At 43.7% G+C, this 14,279-nt stretch overlaps 1 protein-coding gene across 1 annotated transcript in view; it reads right to left on the bottom strand.

The window, feature by feature from the left end:
* The window catches only part of SLC16A14 (solute carrier family 16, member 14), a 34,057-nt gene that overhangs the window by 5,790 nt on the left and 13,988 nt on the right, over nt 1-14,279 (bottom strand). The window contains 2 exon segments of the mRNA XM_010837011.1: nt 7,517-8,500; nt 14,167-14,279. The exon segment at nt 14,167-14,279 is cut by the window's right edge and continues 3 nt beyond it. Of these exon segments, the coding sequence (XP_010835313.1) occupies nt 7,517-8,500; nt 14,167-14,279 (1,097 nt within the window).

Here is a 14,279-nt window from a genome sequence, read left to right as displayed (position 1 = left end):
GACGTGAGTCTGAGTGAACTCCGGGAGTTGGTGATGGACAGGGAGGCCTGGCGTGCTGCGATTCATGGGATCGCAAAGAGTTGGACACGACTGAGCGACTGAACTGAACTGAACTGAAGAAAAATATAAATGATTTAATGACCAAACATAGTATTCCATGGCCACTTTTAAAAAGTATCTAATGATACTGCAAATGAATGCATAAATGTAACTTACAACCCTCTCCCACCAATAAACAGCTACACAAAATCAACTGCTAAATGTGTAAACTAGTTCCTCTGACTTCCTGCGTGATATCTGTATCTCTTGCTTATTGTAGCCAGTGCTTAATGTTCCTGAATGAGTCAAGGCCATCATAAAGAAAAACAAACACTTAATAGCATCAAAAATGTATACTTTTCAAAAATCCCTCAACAGCTATGAATTCTGGATATACTTTAAAAGGAAACCAAGCTTTTGAGTCTGTTATTTGATACATAAAAGAAGAGAAAATCAGAATCTTTAAATGTGGCTTAGTAAATGTTCTATCCAGAGAAGGCAATGGCACCCCACTCAGTACTCTTGCCTGGAAAATCCCATGGACGGAGGAGCCTGGTAGGCTGTAGTCCATGGGGTCGCTAAGAGTCGGACACGACTGAGCGACTTCCCTTTCACTTTTCACTTTCATGCGTTAGAGAAGGAAATGGCAACCCACTCCAGTGTTCTTGCCTGGAGAATCCCAGGGATGGGGGAGCCTGGTGGGCTGCCGTCTATGGGGTCACACAGAGTCGGACACGACTGAAGCGACTTAGCAGCAGCAGCAGCAGCAAATGTTCTATCATCTTTTTTTTACTCTCCAATTTGAGACAAGAGGGACAGATAAGATTACGCATATAATCCAGAAACAGTGATTCAGCTTCAGCACTGAATCAGAAAGTTCACTAACACGTGAACTAAAATACACCCAGCTTTGCTAGTGCCTCCATTTGTCAGCTGTGGAGCACTGTGAATTATGATGAAGTGAAGAATTCACTGGCAGATAATGCTGAGTGGTATGTCTTCACAAGCAGAGTACAAGACAGCACTATCTTAAGTTATAATTTGTAAAAAATCAATACATATAAACAAGGTTCTTTTAACAGTCCACTCATTCCAGATGAACACTGATCTTGTCGGTTTAACAGTTCATTCCTCACTTTTCTATGATCAAGTCATTGGGAGTTAGAAAGTGGTGCCTCTAAACAACCAACAGCTCAAACAGGTTGATTTTCCACCACTGCTTAACATGAACTCAGAGACAGGACAAAATCCTCATTAGAAAATTAATATGTACTTGGGCTTCCCTGGTGACTCAGAGGTTAAAGCGTCTGCCCCCAGTGCGGGAGACCCAGGTTCAATCCCTGGGTCAGGAAGATCCCCTGGAGAGGGAAATGGCAACCCACTCCAGTATTCTTGCCTGGAGAATCTCACGGATGGAGGAGCCTGGTGGGCTACAGTCCATGGGGTCGCAAAGAGTCGGACATGACTGAGCGACTTCACTTCACTTCAGTGATTTTTTTCAATAAAAATTTCAGTTCAGACTATTTACTTACTTACTTTTTTGTTAGAAGTGGTTGAGTACAAGCTCCAGGGCTCTGGGACATGGCCCCTATGCACCTCTCTTGCTGCCCCGAACTCAAATAGAGGCACAAGCCATTCTGAATTTTTTGGAGTTTCAAGCACATTTGTCTTGGCACCCTGACTGTACATGTACTATTACTCCTTCTGGGGGACAGTAATAAACCCATCACCCTTAGAGAACATCCTACCATCGCCTTCCACCACTCCATCATCCCTGTTGCCTGCAGACTATAGAAAACAGCACTTGGTATTGTTATAGCCTTACACTGAATTAGTTATATTTTAAACTCTTTCACCTTTCCTCTACAAGTATAAACTTCTGTAAAAACACCTTCACACGTCCCAGTCTTTAAAAGTAACTCAATTTTTCAAAAAGTGCAACCAACTTTACCAAACAATTTGACAGTGCAAATTGTTAGGAGTGGCCCTAACTGTTACATTAAATGAATTCCATGGTTTTCTCCAATCTACCTTTAGGATTTATTCTGAAATGATTCCAGATCCTGCCATCTCTGCTAGTTTGAACTCAACCCAGTCCTGAGTCTGATGCAAAGCAGGTCGGGAGACAGCACTTCTATCACATGCTTCAGTCCAGCACATGGGGACAGAACTCGTTAGCAATGACACATTTCAGAGGAGACGCCCACCTCATTCATCCATCACCCATCTCTCCCGTCCTTCACCCATCTCTCCCTATAGGTCTGATCTCAGTCCTTTGTTTTGGAGCTCGGAATTCTTGGCAGTCCTGATCCAACCATCAACTGAAATCAACAGCTTCAAAGTAAAAACCTGGTTCCTTATTAATTTGCATTCCTTTTTCATTTGAGTCTATCAAATGAGGAGTGATGGCTGTTTTTCTTACTTAATAAATAAGTGTTCCAAGCTCTTGGTGAAAAAAATTACAAATTATTGTTAGCCTGTTACATTTTGTGTGAATACTGGAGATAATTGTGGATGCTTGGTCAGTCAAATCTGGTGGCTGAGTTTTGCTATACTTTACCCTGGAAACATCTAAAAAAGGATCTACTATTACTACGTCTTTTAAAAGAGACAAACTGAATGCCCAGAACATTATACAATGAATTACATCAAGAAGTTAGTGTTGCTAAATGACACGGTTGAAGTGACTGTTCAATATCTCTGATTGCATATTCTTCTGCTAAATGGATATGTGTGATTATCTAACATGCTACTAAATTGTACCAGATTTTTTTTAATGCCAGTAGAAATCACTTTGAAAAATGGAAAACACATTCATTTTTAAACCCATTAAAAAAGAAAAAGCTAATGTGAACAGTAATTTTCCTTATAGCACTTCAAGCTAAGTAATAATTTCTAGCCCACCTGGAATTTCTAGCAAGAATTTAATGTGGTTATTTAGTCACTCATATTGCCAGCCACTGCTATAATGCATAAAGGCTGGCCTTGTGTCTCATTGCAATATTGGCTCCTTGGCCTGGAAAATCAATGAATTAAACACAATGCAGTTAGCCAATCATGATGCTCAGCATTTCTCAGCACACAGGTTCAGTGGAAGAAGAAATAAACAAAAAGAAGGAAAGGCCCCTTTAGGTTGCTGGCCTAGAGATGTACATCAGAACATTGATTTTAACATTTCCATGGCAGCATTTTGAGGATTCCCTGGTGGCTCGGATGGTAAAGAATCTGCCTGCAATGTGGGAGACCCAGGTTTGATCCCTAGGTTGGGAAGATCCACTAGAGAAGGGAATGGCTACCCACTCCAGCACTCCTGCCTGGAGAATCCCATGGACAAAGGAGACTGGGGGGCTACACTATGGCAGCATTTAACACACATCCACCATTAATACAGTGCTTTCTACCATCCATCGTGGATCAAATTCAGCTACAGACTCCACTTCTAGGGAGGAACCTTGAAGCAGAGATCAGACCTGAGGACTGAGAGGTGGGTATAACTCCCTGTCTTCTAGTTGTAATTCCTTTCCCTTCCACTCAAGAAAGGGCACTAGAATTCAAATGTGTGAAAAGGAAATGACCATAGGGATGGGATAAGAAAACCATGCTGTCAGACCTTGGTGTTTTAATTAACACTGATCATGAATTACTTACGCAGTACCTCATAGCTGCTTTGTGATAGATAGATTGCTACTGCAATCTAATGAAAAAGTAAAAGTGAAAGTCGCTCACTTTCTTTTCACTACTCTTTGCGACCCCATGGACTATAGAGTCCATGGAATTCTCCAGGCCAGAATACTGGAGTGGGAAGCCTTTCCCTTCTCCAGGGGATCTTCCCAACCCAGGGATCAAACCCACGTCTCCCGCATTGCAGGCGGATTCTTTACCAGCTGAGCCACAAGGGAAGTCCAAGAATACTGGAGTGGGTAGCCTAGCCCTTCAAGGGATCTTCGAGACCCAGGAATCGAACTGGGGTCTCCCACATTGCAGGTGGATTCTTTACCAACTGAGCTATCAGGGAAGCCCATTGCAATCTAATGGATCAGTATAAAATAATTTCAGACTGACCATTAGAAGCAGAAAGTACCCCCTGATCATGCAAAGAAACATCAATGGCAGATTCTATTTCCACATACAATATATCTGAAGGACTTACAACAAGAGGGTGGATGAGTCACTGATTAAGTCCCCATCCCCTTAATGGATATTTAACTTCTTTGGAAGTTACCACTGGTTGATTAATCCAATTCCCATTCCAAATCTTTTCTCCTTTCCTTCCTCTAGTCCTGAGGTTAGAACAGAAAGTTCTCCAATTTTCATTTTCCCTTGAAGCTTAGACTCACTGTGAGACATGGTTCTGGCTAATTAGATATAAGTGGAAGTCTGCTGGGACTTTCATCCCTTCCTCTTTCTTGTTATAAGTAAGTTTGTAGTGACTGGAGCCACTGGAGCCAGTATGTGACTGTGAGCAACCAGCATGAGTAAAAGGCCAAAAGGATCTTGAGACATTGTCTCAATATCATCTAGTTTCTGAACTCCAGATTTCTGGTTATGTGATGCAATTAAATCTCTATTTAAGCTATTGTTGTTGGGGTGTGATTTTACAACCAAATGCATCCCTAACTGATAGAGAATTCTATACAATGAGATCACCGAGCAGTTCTGACTTTTCAGCTGCCAACAGTCTACTGCATTGCTATAGATATTCACTGTCACCTAGAAATGCTGGCTTGCACTTCTGTGTATGAGCAGAAAATAGGAGCAGCCTGACTCAGAAGGGGCCCCATATGTAGCCTCTGGGTTTCCTAAAACAAGTCTTGCGTTTTAAACCTTTAGATAGCCAGCTGCCAGTGTTGTCAGCTGAACTGTTATTGTTCAGTTGCTAAGTTGTGTCCAACTCTTTACGACCCCATGGACTGTAGCCTGCCAGGCTCCTCTGTCCTTCAGTATCTCCGGGAGTTTGCTCAAACACATGTCCACTGATTCGGTGATGCCACCCAACCACCTCATTCTCTGTCACCCCCTTCTCCTCCTGCCCTCAATCTTTCTGAGCATCAGTTGAATAAAAAAAAAAAAAAATATATATATATATGTATAATTTCTGGAGCTTCAAATCGTGTTGGGTGGGACATAAAGATGGGTGTGTTAGTTAGCACAAGCCTTCTGCCAGTAGGGCCCTAGGATAGGAGATGACTGTGGGTCTGTAGGGAGACTGGGAAGAGAGGTGGGAGGGTTTCGGCCTGAATCCATGAGTTTCCCCAGCTACCGGGAAGAAGTATTTCTGCACAGGATATGAGAATAAAGGGCCAGGAGCAGCCAGAAAGGAGAGGGTGGGACATTTGAATAGGTGAGGCTCCTCCGGTGAAAACCTGCCCAGAACTTCTGGTAGCTCTCACAACTGCTGCCCAACCCCGGCCTGGATGCCCCCAACAGCCACCTCCTGAGACCACCTGGGTGTTAACATTTGACCCCAGCCTCTGTCATGCCTTGCAGGCTCCTGCCTTCAATCTCAGGACTGTGGGGAGACTCTGTGACTTTGCCCAGCACCTGACTTCTTGGGGACTGGGTCAATCTGCCACAAAGCTTAAAACTTGCCCAGAATGACAGGTTCAGAGATGTACCTGCCCAGGCATGGGACTCCTCCTGGGTGCCTATGGCTTCTGGCATGCCTTATGCAAGTAGTAAATTCTCCACTGAACTGAGGTGAACGTATGTGAAAGATCTCACCCTAGATGTTGGCAACTGGAGGCCTCTGGGCCTTGGGTAAGCAGAATGTCCCACCTCTCCCCAAATGCCCACATGCTAATCTCTGGAACCTGTGAAGTTACCTTAGGCGGCAAAAGGGACTCTGCAGATGGAATTAAGTTTAGGATCTTGAGATGGGTTTTTTTCTGGATTATCCAGTGGACCCAATGCCACAGGCATCTTTAAAAATGAGAGGAGGCAGCAGAGTCAGAACCACGGAGAAACAAGAAGATGCTCTGCTGCTGGCATAGATGATGGAGGAAGGGGTCAGGGGACAAAAAAGCAGGTGGTCCCCAGAAGCTGCAAAAGGCAAGCAAACATATTGCCCCAGAGAGCTTCCAGAAAGAATATGGTTCCACCAACACCTTGGTTTTGGCCCACTGTGATCCAGTCCTTGGAAGGAAAGTTATGACCAACCTAGAAAGCATATTAAAAAGCAGTGAGACATTACTTTGCCAACAAAGATCCGTCTAGTCAAGGCTATGGTTTTTCCAGTGGTCACGTATGGATGTGAGAGTTAGACTATAAAGAAAGCTGAGCGCTGAAAAATTGATGCTTTTGAACTGTGGTGTTAGAGAAGACTCTTGAGAATCCCTTGGACCGCAAGGAGATCCAACCAGTCCATCCTAAAGGAGATCAGCCCTGGGTGTTCATTGGAAGGACTGATGCTGAAGCTCAAACTCCAATACTTTGGCCACCTGATGCAAAGAGCTGACTTATCTGAAAAGACCCTGATGCTGGGAAAGATTGAGGGCAGGAGGAGAAGGGGACGACAGAGGATGAGATGGTTGGATGGCATCACTGACTCAATGGACATGGGTTTGAGTAGACTCCAGGAGTTGGTGGCATGCTACAGTTCATGGGGTTGCAAAGAGTTGGACATGACTGAGCAACTGAACTGAACTGAACTGATCCAGTTTAGCCTTCTGACCTCTAGAACTGTAAGATTATACATTTGTATTGTTTTAAGCCAGTAAGTTTGTGGAGATTTATTACAGCACCAGTAGAAAACTCCCGGGCTTCTCAAGTGGCACTAGTGGTAAAGAACCTGCCTGCCAATGCGGGAGATGTAAAAGATACGGGTTCGATCCCTGGGTCAGGAAGATCCCCTGGAGGAGGGCATGGCAACCCACTCCAGCGTTCTTGCCTGGAGAATCCCATCCCATGGACAGAGGAGCCTAGTGGGCTACAGTCCATGGGATCGCAAAGAGTCGGACATGACTGGAGCAACTTAGCACACACACAGAAACTCCTACAGGGCTAGCTCCAGCCCACAGATCTGTTGAATCTACAGATGTGTTTTGAAAATCTGGAAAAGTCACCTGAGAGTGCAGAGTCCTAGCTTCTCGTGGGTTGTTGGTTGGGGGTGGGGGGAGTGCTAACAACAGGAGAGCTAGTCATGATTTTCTGTTATTTCTTGGTGAAATCAGCTTGAACTGGCAGAGACTGCCTCCTTCTAATGGGGTGCAGGCTCTGCACTATGGCACTCTCTGTTTTACCAGCCTGTTGTTTATCTCACAGGTTAAGGACCAAAAGTTCATCTACATTCTATGTGAAAGAATAACCTTTAAGTTGCTAAAATTTATACACAAGAAATTGGGGGCAGGAATGGGGGCAGGGAGAAAGGAGTGTGTGCACACATGGAAACTTACTTCATATTCATCCTGGATTTTTAATATAAATGAGAACCCGACCTTTCTACATGCACTCTAAGCTCTTAATGCCTTGAAGGGTTTACCTGCAAAAGGCGGTCCCAGCAACGCGGAGATGCCGTTAGCACAGATGATGATTCCGTAGGCATTGGCCAGGTGCTCAATCCCCACCAAGTCTTCCGTCACCACGGGCATCAGGGAGAAATAACCGCTGGAAAAGCCTATCAGGGCACAGATGACTGCCAGGCCGGCATAGGTGTGCATCAAGGGCAGAATAAAAATACTGAGGACCAGGGTGAAGTTGGCCATCAGGAAGACATTCCACACGCTGATGCAGGGTAGGTCGGCCACAATGCCCAGGACCACTTTCCCGAAGATGTGAACTATGGCTATGATCGAAGTCAGGGGGAACACATCATTTTGCTCTGATAAATTGTACAAGTTGACTATTTCTGGGAGGTGAATGAAAGGGATGACGAAGCTGCTGTAGGCAAACAGAGCCCAGAAAATAAAGGCGACAAACATCCGATTAGTAAAGAGCGAGGCTGTCCCAAAATAGCCCGAGTACCAGTCCCAAAAGCCCTTCCTGACCCTCATGGTCAGCTGGCTCACCGTCTTCAGAAGCCGGAAGGCGCACATGTCCTTTCTGTGCGCGGCTTTCTCCTGGCACGCCTGGGCGGGCGCGTCCCCGAGGGAGCTGTCCTCGGTGCCAGGGCCTCCCCGCTTCTCCTCGGCGTCCCTCAGTTGTCCGCTGGACCTGATCGATTCGGTGGAGTGAGCCGGCAGGACGTGGTGCGGCGCCTTCCCTTCCGGACCATCGCCGTCCATCCCAGGCGAGAGGGGCCTCATGAGCGCCCCGCACACACACAGGTTCAGGGACACGGCGCCCTGGATGAACATGGCGTTCCGCCAGCCGTACTCCGCGCACAGGTACTTGAGCAACACCGTCATGAGGAACGTGCCGAAGCCGGTCCCGGTGGTGCTGAGACCCTGGGCGAGCGCGCGCCTCTTCTGAAAGTACTTGCCCACCATGACCACGGCCGGCAGGTAGGCCATCCCGCTGCCGAAGCCTGCGGCCCCGAGAGGGGAGAAAAGGCAGACAGCACAACGTAAATGGCCACAGCCCCAGGTGGCAGCCTTCGAGATCATCTGCATCTCATTACCTTCATCTCGGTAACTGTTTTTGAATAACAACAATAGTTTAGCTGCTAAGTCGCCTCCCACTCTTGCAACCCCACGGACTAGATATAGCCTGCCAGGCTCCTCTGTCCATGGGATGTTCCAGGCCAAATACTGGAGTGGGTTCCCATTTCCTTCTCCAAATAACAATAGCCAGTACTTATTGACCACTCACCGGGGTCCATGTGCTTTACAGACATTACCACAGGTAATCCCCTCTATAAAATTGTAACATCTTACACAATAGATGCCATTATTCCCATTTTGTACTTGGAGAAGCTGACACTCAGAAAGACTCTGAACCCAGGTGTGTTTTTGTCGTCCAAAATGTGGGCTTTTCCTGCTGTGGCCTACACCCACCCCGAGTTTTCTCTTCTTTTGGATAACTTTTAAACAAAGATATAATCATGTTTGTTTTAAAAAAAAGGAGCTTGGGAGGTAAGTACCAAGATCATCACCCACAGAAGCCTGTTTCTAGTCCATCATTTCTCCCAACAGGCTTTTCAGCATAGGTTACACCAATAATAATAATAAATTATATTAGATAAATTATATATACTAAATAGACAACTAAAGTAAAGTCTGCATTCTCACATGAGAATATAAGCTCCACCAGGGCAGGACTGTGTGTATTTTAGCCCCTGGTATGCTGGGCATTGCCCAGAATACATAGCATGTGCTTAATGATTTGTTGAAAGATAGCATGCATTCTGAGCCCTCTGCTGTCAGTGCTAATTGCACTTAAAACACAGGAAGTACTCATGGACAAGGGCAGGAAGTGATTCCAAGCAATTTGCAGAAGCCTTAGGAATGGGCCAATGTGTTCCCAAATTCATCAGAAGAATAAAAGGAATTAAAATGTACCCATGAGAATACTAGCTACTAGACATCAAAACCACCTAATACTCATTTGTAGCTCTGATTTTTTAAATTGTATTTCTCTTAGAAAACAGGAACAGCTGGTGGTTTACATGGGCAAAATTAATGCTGCTGGGGAAGGTGGTGTGTGTTGGGGGCAGGGGTACTGGGAACACCGTGCTTTCGCACAGTTTTGCTGAACCTAACAGTTGTGGTGCTGTGCTCAGTTGTGTCTGACTCTTTGTGACCCCATGGACTGAAGTCCACCAGGCTCCTTTGTCCATGGGAATTTTCCAGGCAAGAATACTGGAATAGATTGCCATTTCCTTCTCCAGGAGATCTTTATGACCCAGGGATTGAATCCACATCTCTTATGTCTCCTGTAGTGGCAAGTGGGTTCTTTACCACTGCAGTGCACCTCGGAAGCCCTAAAATGGCTCTAAAAATGAAGTTTATTAAAAAATAAAATAAATATGAAATCAAATAGAGCACTGGCCAAGAGGTTAAGGGTTGTGTTCTCAACTTCTAGGTACAGATGGAGGGAAACCATAAAACCCCGCTTCAGTTGTTCAAGGGGTTCCCATTCTGTTCTAATGCTTACAACCTCCTGATATTAGGATAGCAGCTTAATAGCAGAGAAGAGACTGTGACCAACAGCATGCCCCAAAGCTGAGAAGCTTCCTAGTTCAGCATCATTTAACAGTTTCAAAATTACTTGAATTTGGAAGGAGACCAGAGCAGTCATACACACAAATATAATAATAACAGTTACCGCTAATTGAGTGGCGATGATGTTCCAGTTGCCTTTCAGGTTTTATCTGGTTTAATTTTCATAATAACCTGAAAGCTACCTGTTGGTTATACCCAAATTATTAAAGTGAGCATTGAACCTCATGGAGATTAAGAAACTTTCCCTGCAACAGGTAGCTGGAGAATCTGGATTGGAAGGCAGACCCAACTTCAGGGTTGGGTCCCTTTCCATCGTCCGTGCTCTGTCTCATCCTTAACTGCTCATCCCCTGGCTGCCAGGATGGAGCTGCAGAAGCATTTTGCTCCAGCTTTTAAAATAGATGAATTCTTTAAACTGGATAATCTCATCATTATCTTATCTGAAAAATGAATCATTCCTTGATATCATAAAATATCCAGAAGGTATTTAAATTTCTAATTGTCTTAAGCTGCTGCTCAGTTGCTTCAGTCATTTCCTACTCTTTGCAACCCTATGGACTGTAGCCTGCCAGGCTCCTCTGTCCATGGGATTCTCCAGGCAAGAATACTGGAGTGGGTTGCCATTTCTTTCCGCAGGGGATCTTCCCGACCCAGGGATCGAACCCATGTCCCCTGAATTTGCAGCTGGATTTTTTTTTTTTACTGCTGAGACAGGGGAAGACCCTGTCTCAAAAATGACCATATTTTTAAAAGATTTGTTTAAATCAAGTAAGGCCCACACTTTGCTATTTGTTGGTCTATATATATATATATATATATTTTTTTTTTTTTAGTCTCTTAAGTTCTCTATTTTCCTCACAATTTACTTGTTGAGGAAACTGGATCATTTGTCCTTTGAAATTTGCCATTCTTCATTTTTCTGGAGGCACAAAAGTTTACTTTTCAAAATCTGATTTGTCACTGACAATAACCAACATCCCAAATTAAATGTGGTTACGGATCACTAAACAGCAGCAGAATGAAATGACTAATAAGGAACCGAATCGAGAGACCAAAGCATAAGAGTAGCACCAATTATAACATCATTTAAATAATAAATACTCCCACAACGTGGGAGAAAAAAAAATCCGTGCCTGATGCTATAAGCATCTATTACCTCTCCTTGTCCTGAACAGCATCCCCCTTCCTCATGTGACTTTGTGATTCATAACTGGCACAATTATTCTATGAGTGTGTAGGACAGGCCTTGGAGATACTGAGACCCAAGCCCAGTGGTCAAGCAGGGCCCTGGAACAATTCTTCACCACATCAGGTCGGTTCCTTGGTGGCTCAGCCAGTAAAGAATCCGCCTGGAATTCAGGAGACCCATGTTCAATCCCTGGGTGGGGAAGCTCTCCTGGAGAAGGGAATGGTAACCCACTCCACTATTCTTGCCTGGAGAATTCATGGTCAGAGGAGCCTGGAGGGCTATAGTCCGTGGGGTTGCAAAGAGTCAGATTCTTTGCAAAGAGTCAGACTGAGCGACTAACACTTTCAACTCTGTACCCAGATAAGCCAGGAAGAAGAAGAGCAGAGGAGAATCAATCTTGTGGTTTTGAGTAAAAAGCTCGGATTGGAGGGAAAGCTTCTTCCAGGAGCCGAGTAAGAAAATGGAGCCCTTAAATGGCAGAGCTGAAGAAATTTGTCCAGACTCTCCTGGGTAAGTAAGATCACTCAAACAGATGTTAATTTTCTGCTCATTAGGAGGACATCCATGCAATTTTAATTGCCTAGATGTTAAAAAAACAAGTACAAACAAATCTGCCTCAAATGCTTCTTATAATGAAGGATGTCACCAAAGTCTCTTTCAAACATAAAGAGATATGTACATACAGATATACAAATATGTTTATCACTGTACTGTGATAAACATGCATACCCACATATGTATCTCAATAACTTGCCTTTAAAATTTTTTTAATTAATTTAGTTTTGTTTTTGTTGTTTCAGTCACTAACTTTTTGCAGATCTTTGCATCTAACTTTTTTTCTTTTCTATAAAATAAGGTCAATCAGTTTCAAATGTCTCACTAATGACAGCCCAACAGTATACAAGCTAGCTGACTTAGCTGGATTTTTCACTTAAATATAATTATATTTGGGGAGAAAGTGGATACATTTATTTTCAGAGACTTTCTTCAGGTGTTTTCTGTAAAAAAAGTGGGTACAATAAAGTGTTTCAAGAAACACTTTCCTTTCACTGGTCTCCTGATCTTTTTCCTACTTCCTTAGATCCATAAATACTTGTTGAATAAATAAGTAAATGAATGAATATGGAGATCACATTATTTGAGGATCCAAAGCAACTAATTGCAAGACATAAAATTCCATTTAAACAAAGAGTCTGAAACAAAGAGTCTGACCATAGGCATGTCTAAATGATGGGAATAAATTTCAAGTCCTAGTTTTTTCTTTTGGCCATGCTTGTGTGATCTTAGTTCTCTGACCAGGGATTGAACCTGAGCCATGGCAGTGAAGGGCAAAATTCTAACACTGGTAAACCCACTGGACCACCAGGCAACTCCCTCAAGTACCAGTTTTGGGGATCAATTCATAGTACATATGTCCAGACAGCATGGATCAAGTTCCTAGGGGCGCCCATGTGTCTGCCCAGAGACCCTGGAGTGACTCCCTCAGTTTTAGCAGAAGTAAAATCCCTGTGCCAGCTCTATTCATTGGACTGTTATGGGGAAGTTTCTAAATTGCCTCAGGAAAAACATTTTGCATTGTTCTTTAAGAACTGTTGTCAAGTCCTTCACTTCAGATCAATGGTTTCCAAACTAGGCTTCATAGCATACAGAAGTGCTTTTTCCACCTAAAGATGTATATGTGGATACATCATAGAGAACCAACTTGTCAGGTTATGTGGACAATTCGTTTTTATGTTCACCTTCTGCTGCTACCTTAAAGCATAAACTTAAGCTTACAATAAAAACATTGTATTATATATAATAGCAATTATATATTAGCTAACATTTGCTTAAGACTTTATTATATGCCAAGCATTGTGCTAAGTGCTTCATACAGATCATTTCATGTAACCTTTTCAATAATCCTGTAGGCCAAGCAGTCAATTATTCCATTTGCAGATAAAGAGACTGAGGCATAAGCAAGTTAAGTAATTTTCCCAAAGTCACACATACACGTGGGAAAAAAAACCCAAGGGTTCCAATTCTAACTTTGAACTCTTATGAAAACACTGCCATCAAGGTGCCACTTATGACGATTATAGCTCTGTATTCTAAAAGGTCAGGCTGGATCCAGTTGACTGAAATACAATAGTATGAGTAAGACACTACTTATCCGTGTGCATTCTGCTATCTGTTGATAGAAGAAATTATGGCTGGGAATCATTTTGCAAAATGGATATGCAAACTGTGCTGCCTGAGCCAACTGTTATATATCTCCTGGGGACTGCCACTCTGCTCTGGATTTGATTCTTACAGTCTCTAAATCTGTGTGGGTTTTGCTGCTATTTCATTATTTTGAGCAGAGCCAAAGGAGAACGTGATTTTTCTCTGATTCACGCTGGATTCTGCAGTTCTTAAATGAGAGAATGTTGTTAGTACGTGGGTTTTGTTACAAGTAAAGGACTAGCACTTAGAACCAGATATAGAAAATTTAATTAAATTCTATTAGGGAGGCCAAGTACAGCTGTTCGGTTGTTTCCTCACGCTTCAGGCATATTTAATATCTTATATTAAAAGTATTACCTGGAGGATAGGATATGGGTAGGGTAGGATGGAGACAAAGGGACTAAATATTTAATGGATCTCTTTTCTCCACGACGAAACTCATTGCCCAAATGCTCAACAGAAACACATAAAGTCAAGTTTAGGAAAACCACTTATGGGGACTTCCCTGGAGGCCCAGTGGTCAAGACTCTGTGCGTCCAAAGCAAGGGGTCTGGGTTCCACCCCTGGCTGGGAAACTAAGATTCCATACGGTGTGCGGCGTGGCCAAAAAAAAAAAAGGAAATCCACAATGCTTACCAGCTGCCAGTCCAAAGGTAATAAAGAGATAATACACGTTCACGGCGTAGGCACTCAACACCCAGCCCAGCGAGTTCAGGAGCCCTCCGATGATGGCTGTCCGGCGGCACCCA

This window comes from Bison bison, unplaced genomic scaffold (genome assembly GCF_000754665.1).
Source record: "Bison bison bison isolate TAMUID 2011002044 unplaced genomic scaffold, Bison_UMD1.0 scf7180017864068, whole genome shotgun sequence".
Classification (NCBI taxonomy): Eukaryota; Metazoa; Chordata; class Mammalia; order Artiodactyla; family Bovidae; genus Bison; species Bison bison.
This window is presented reverse-complemented; position numbering and strand designations above follow the sequence as displayed.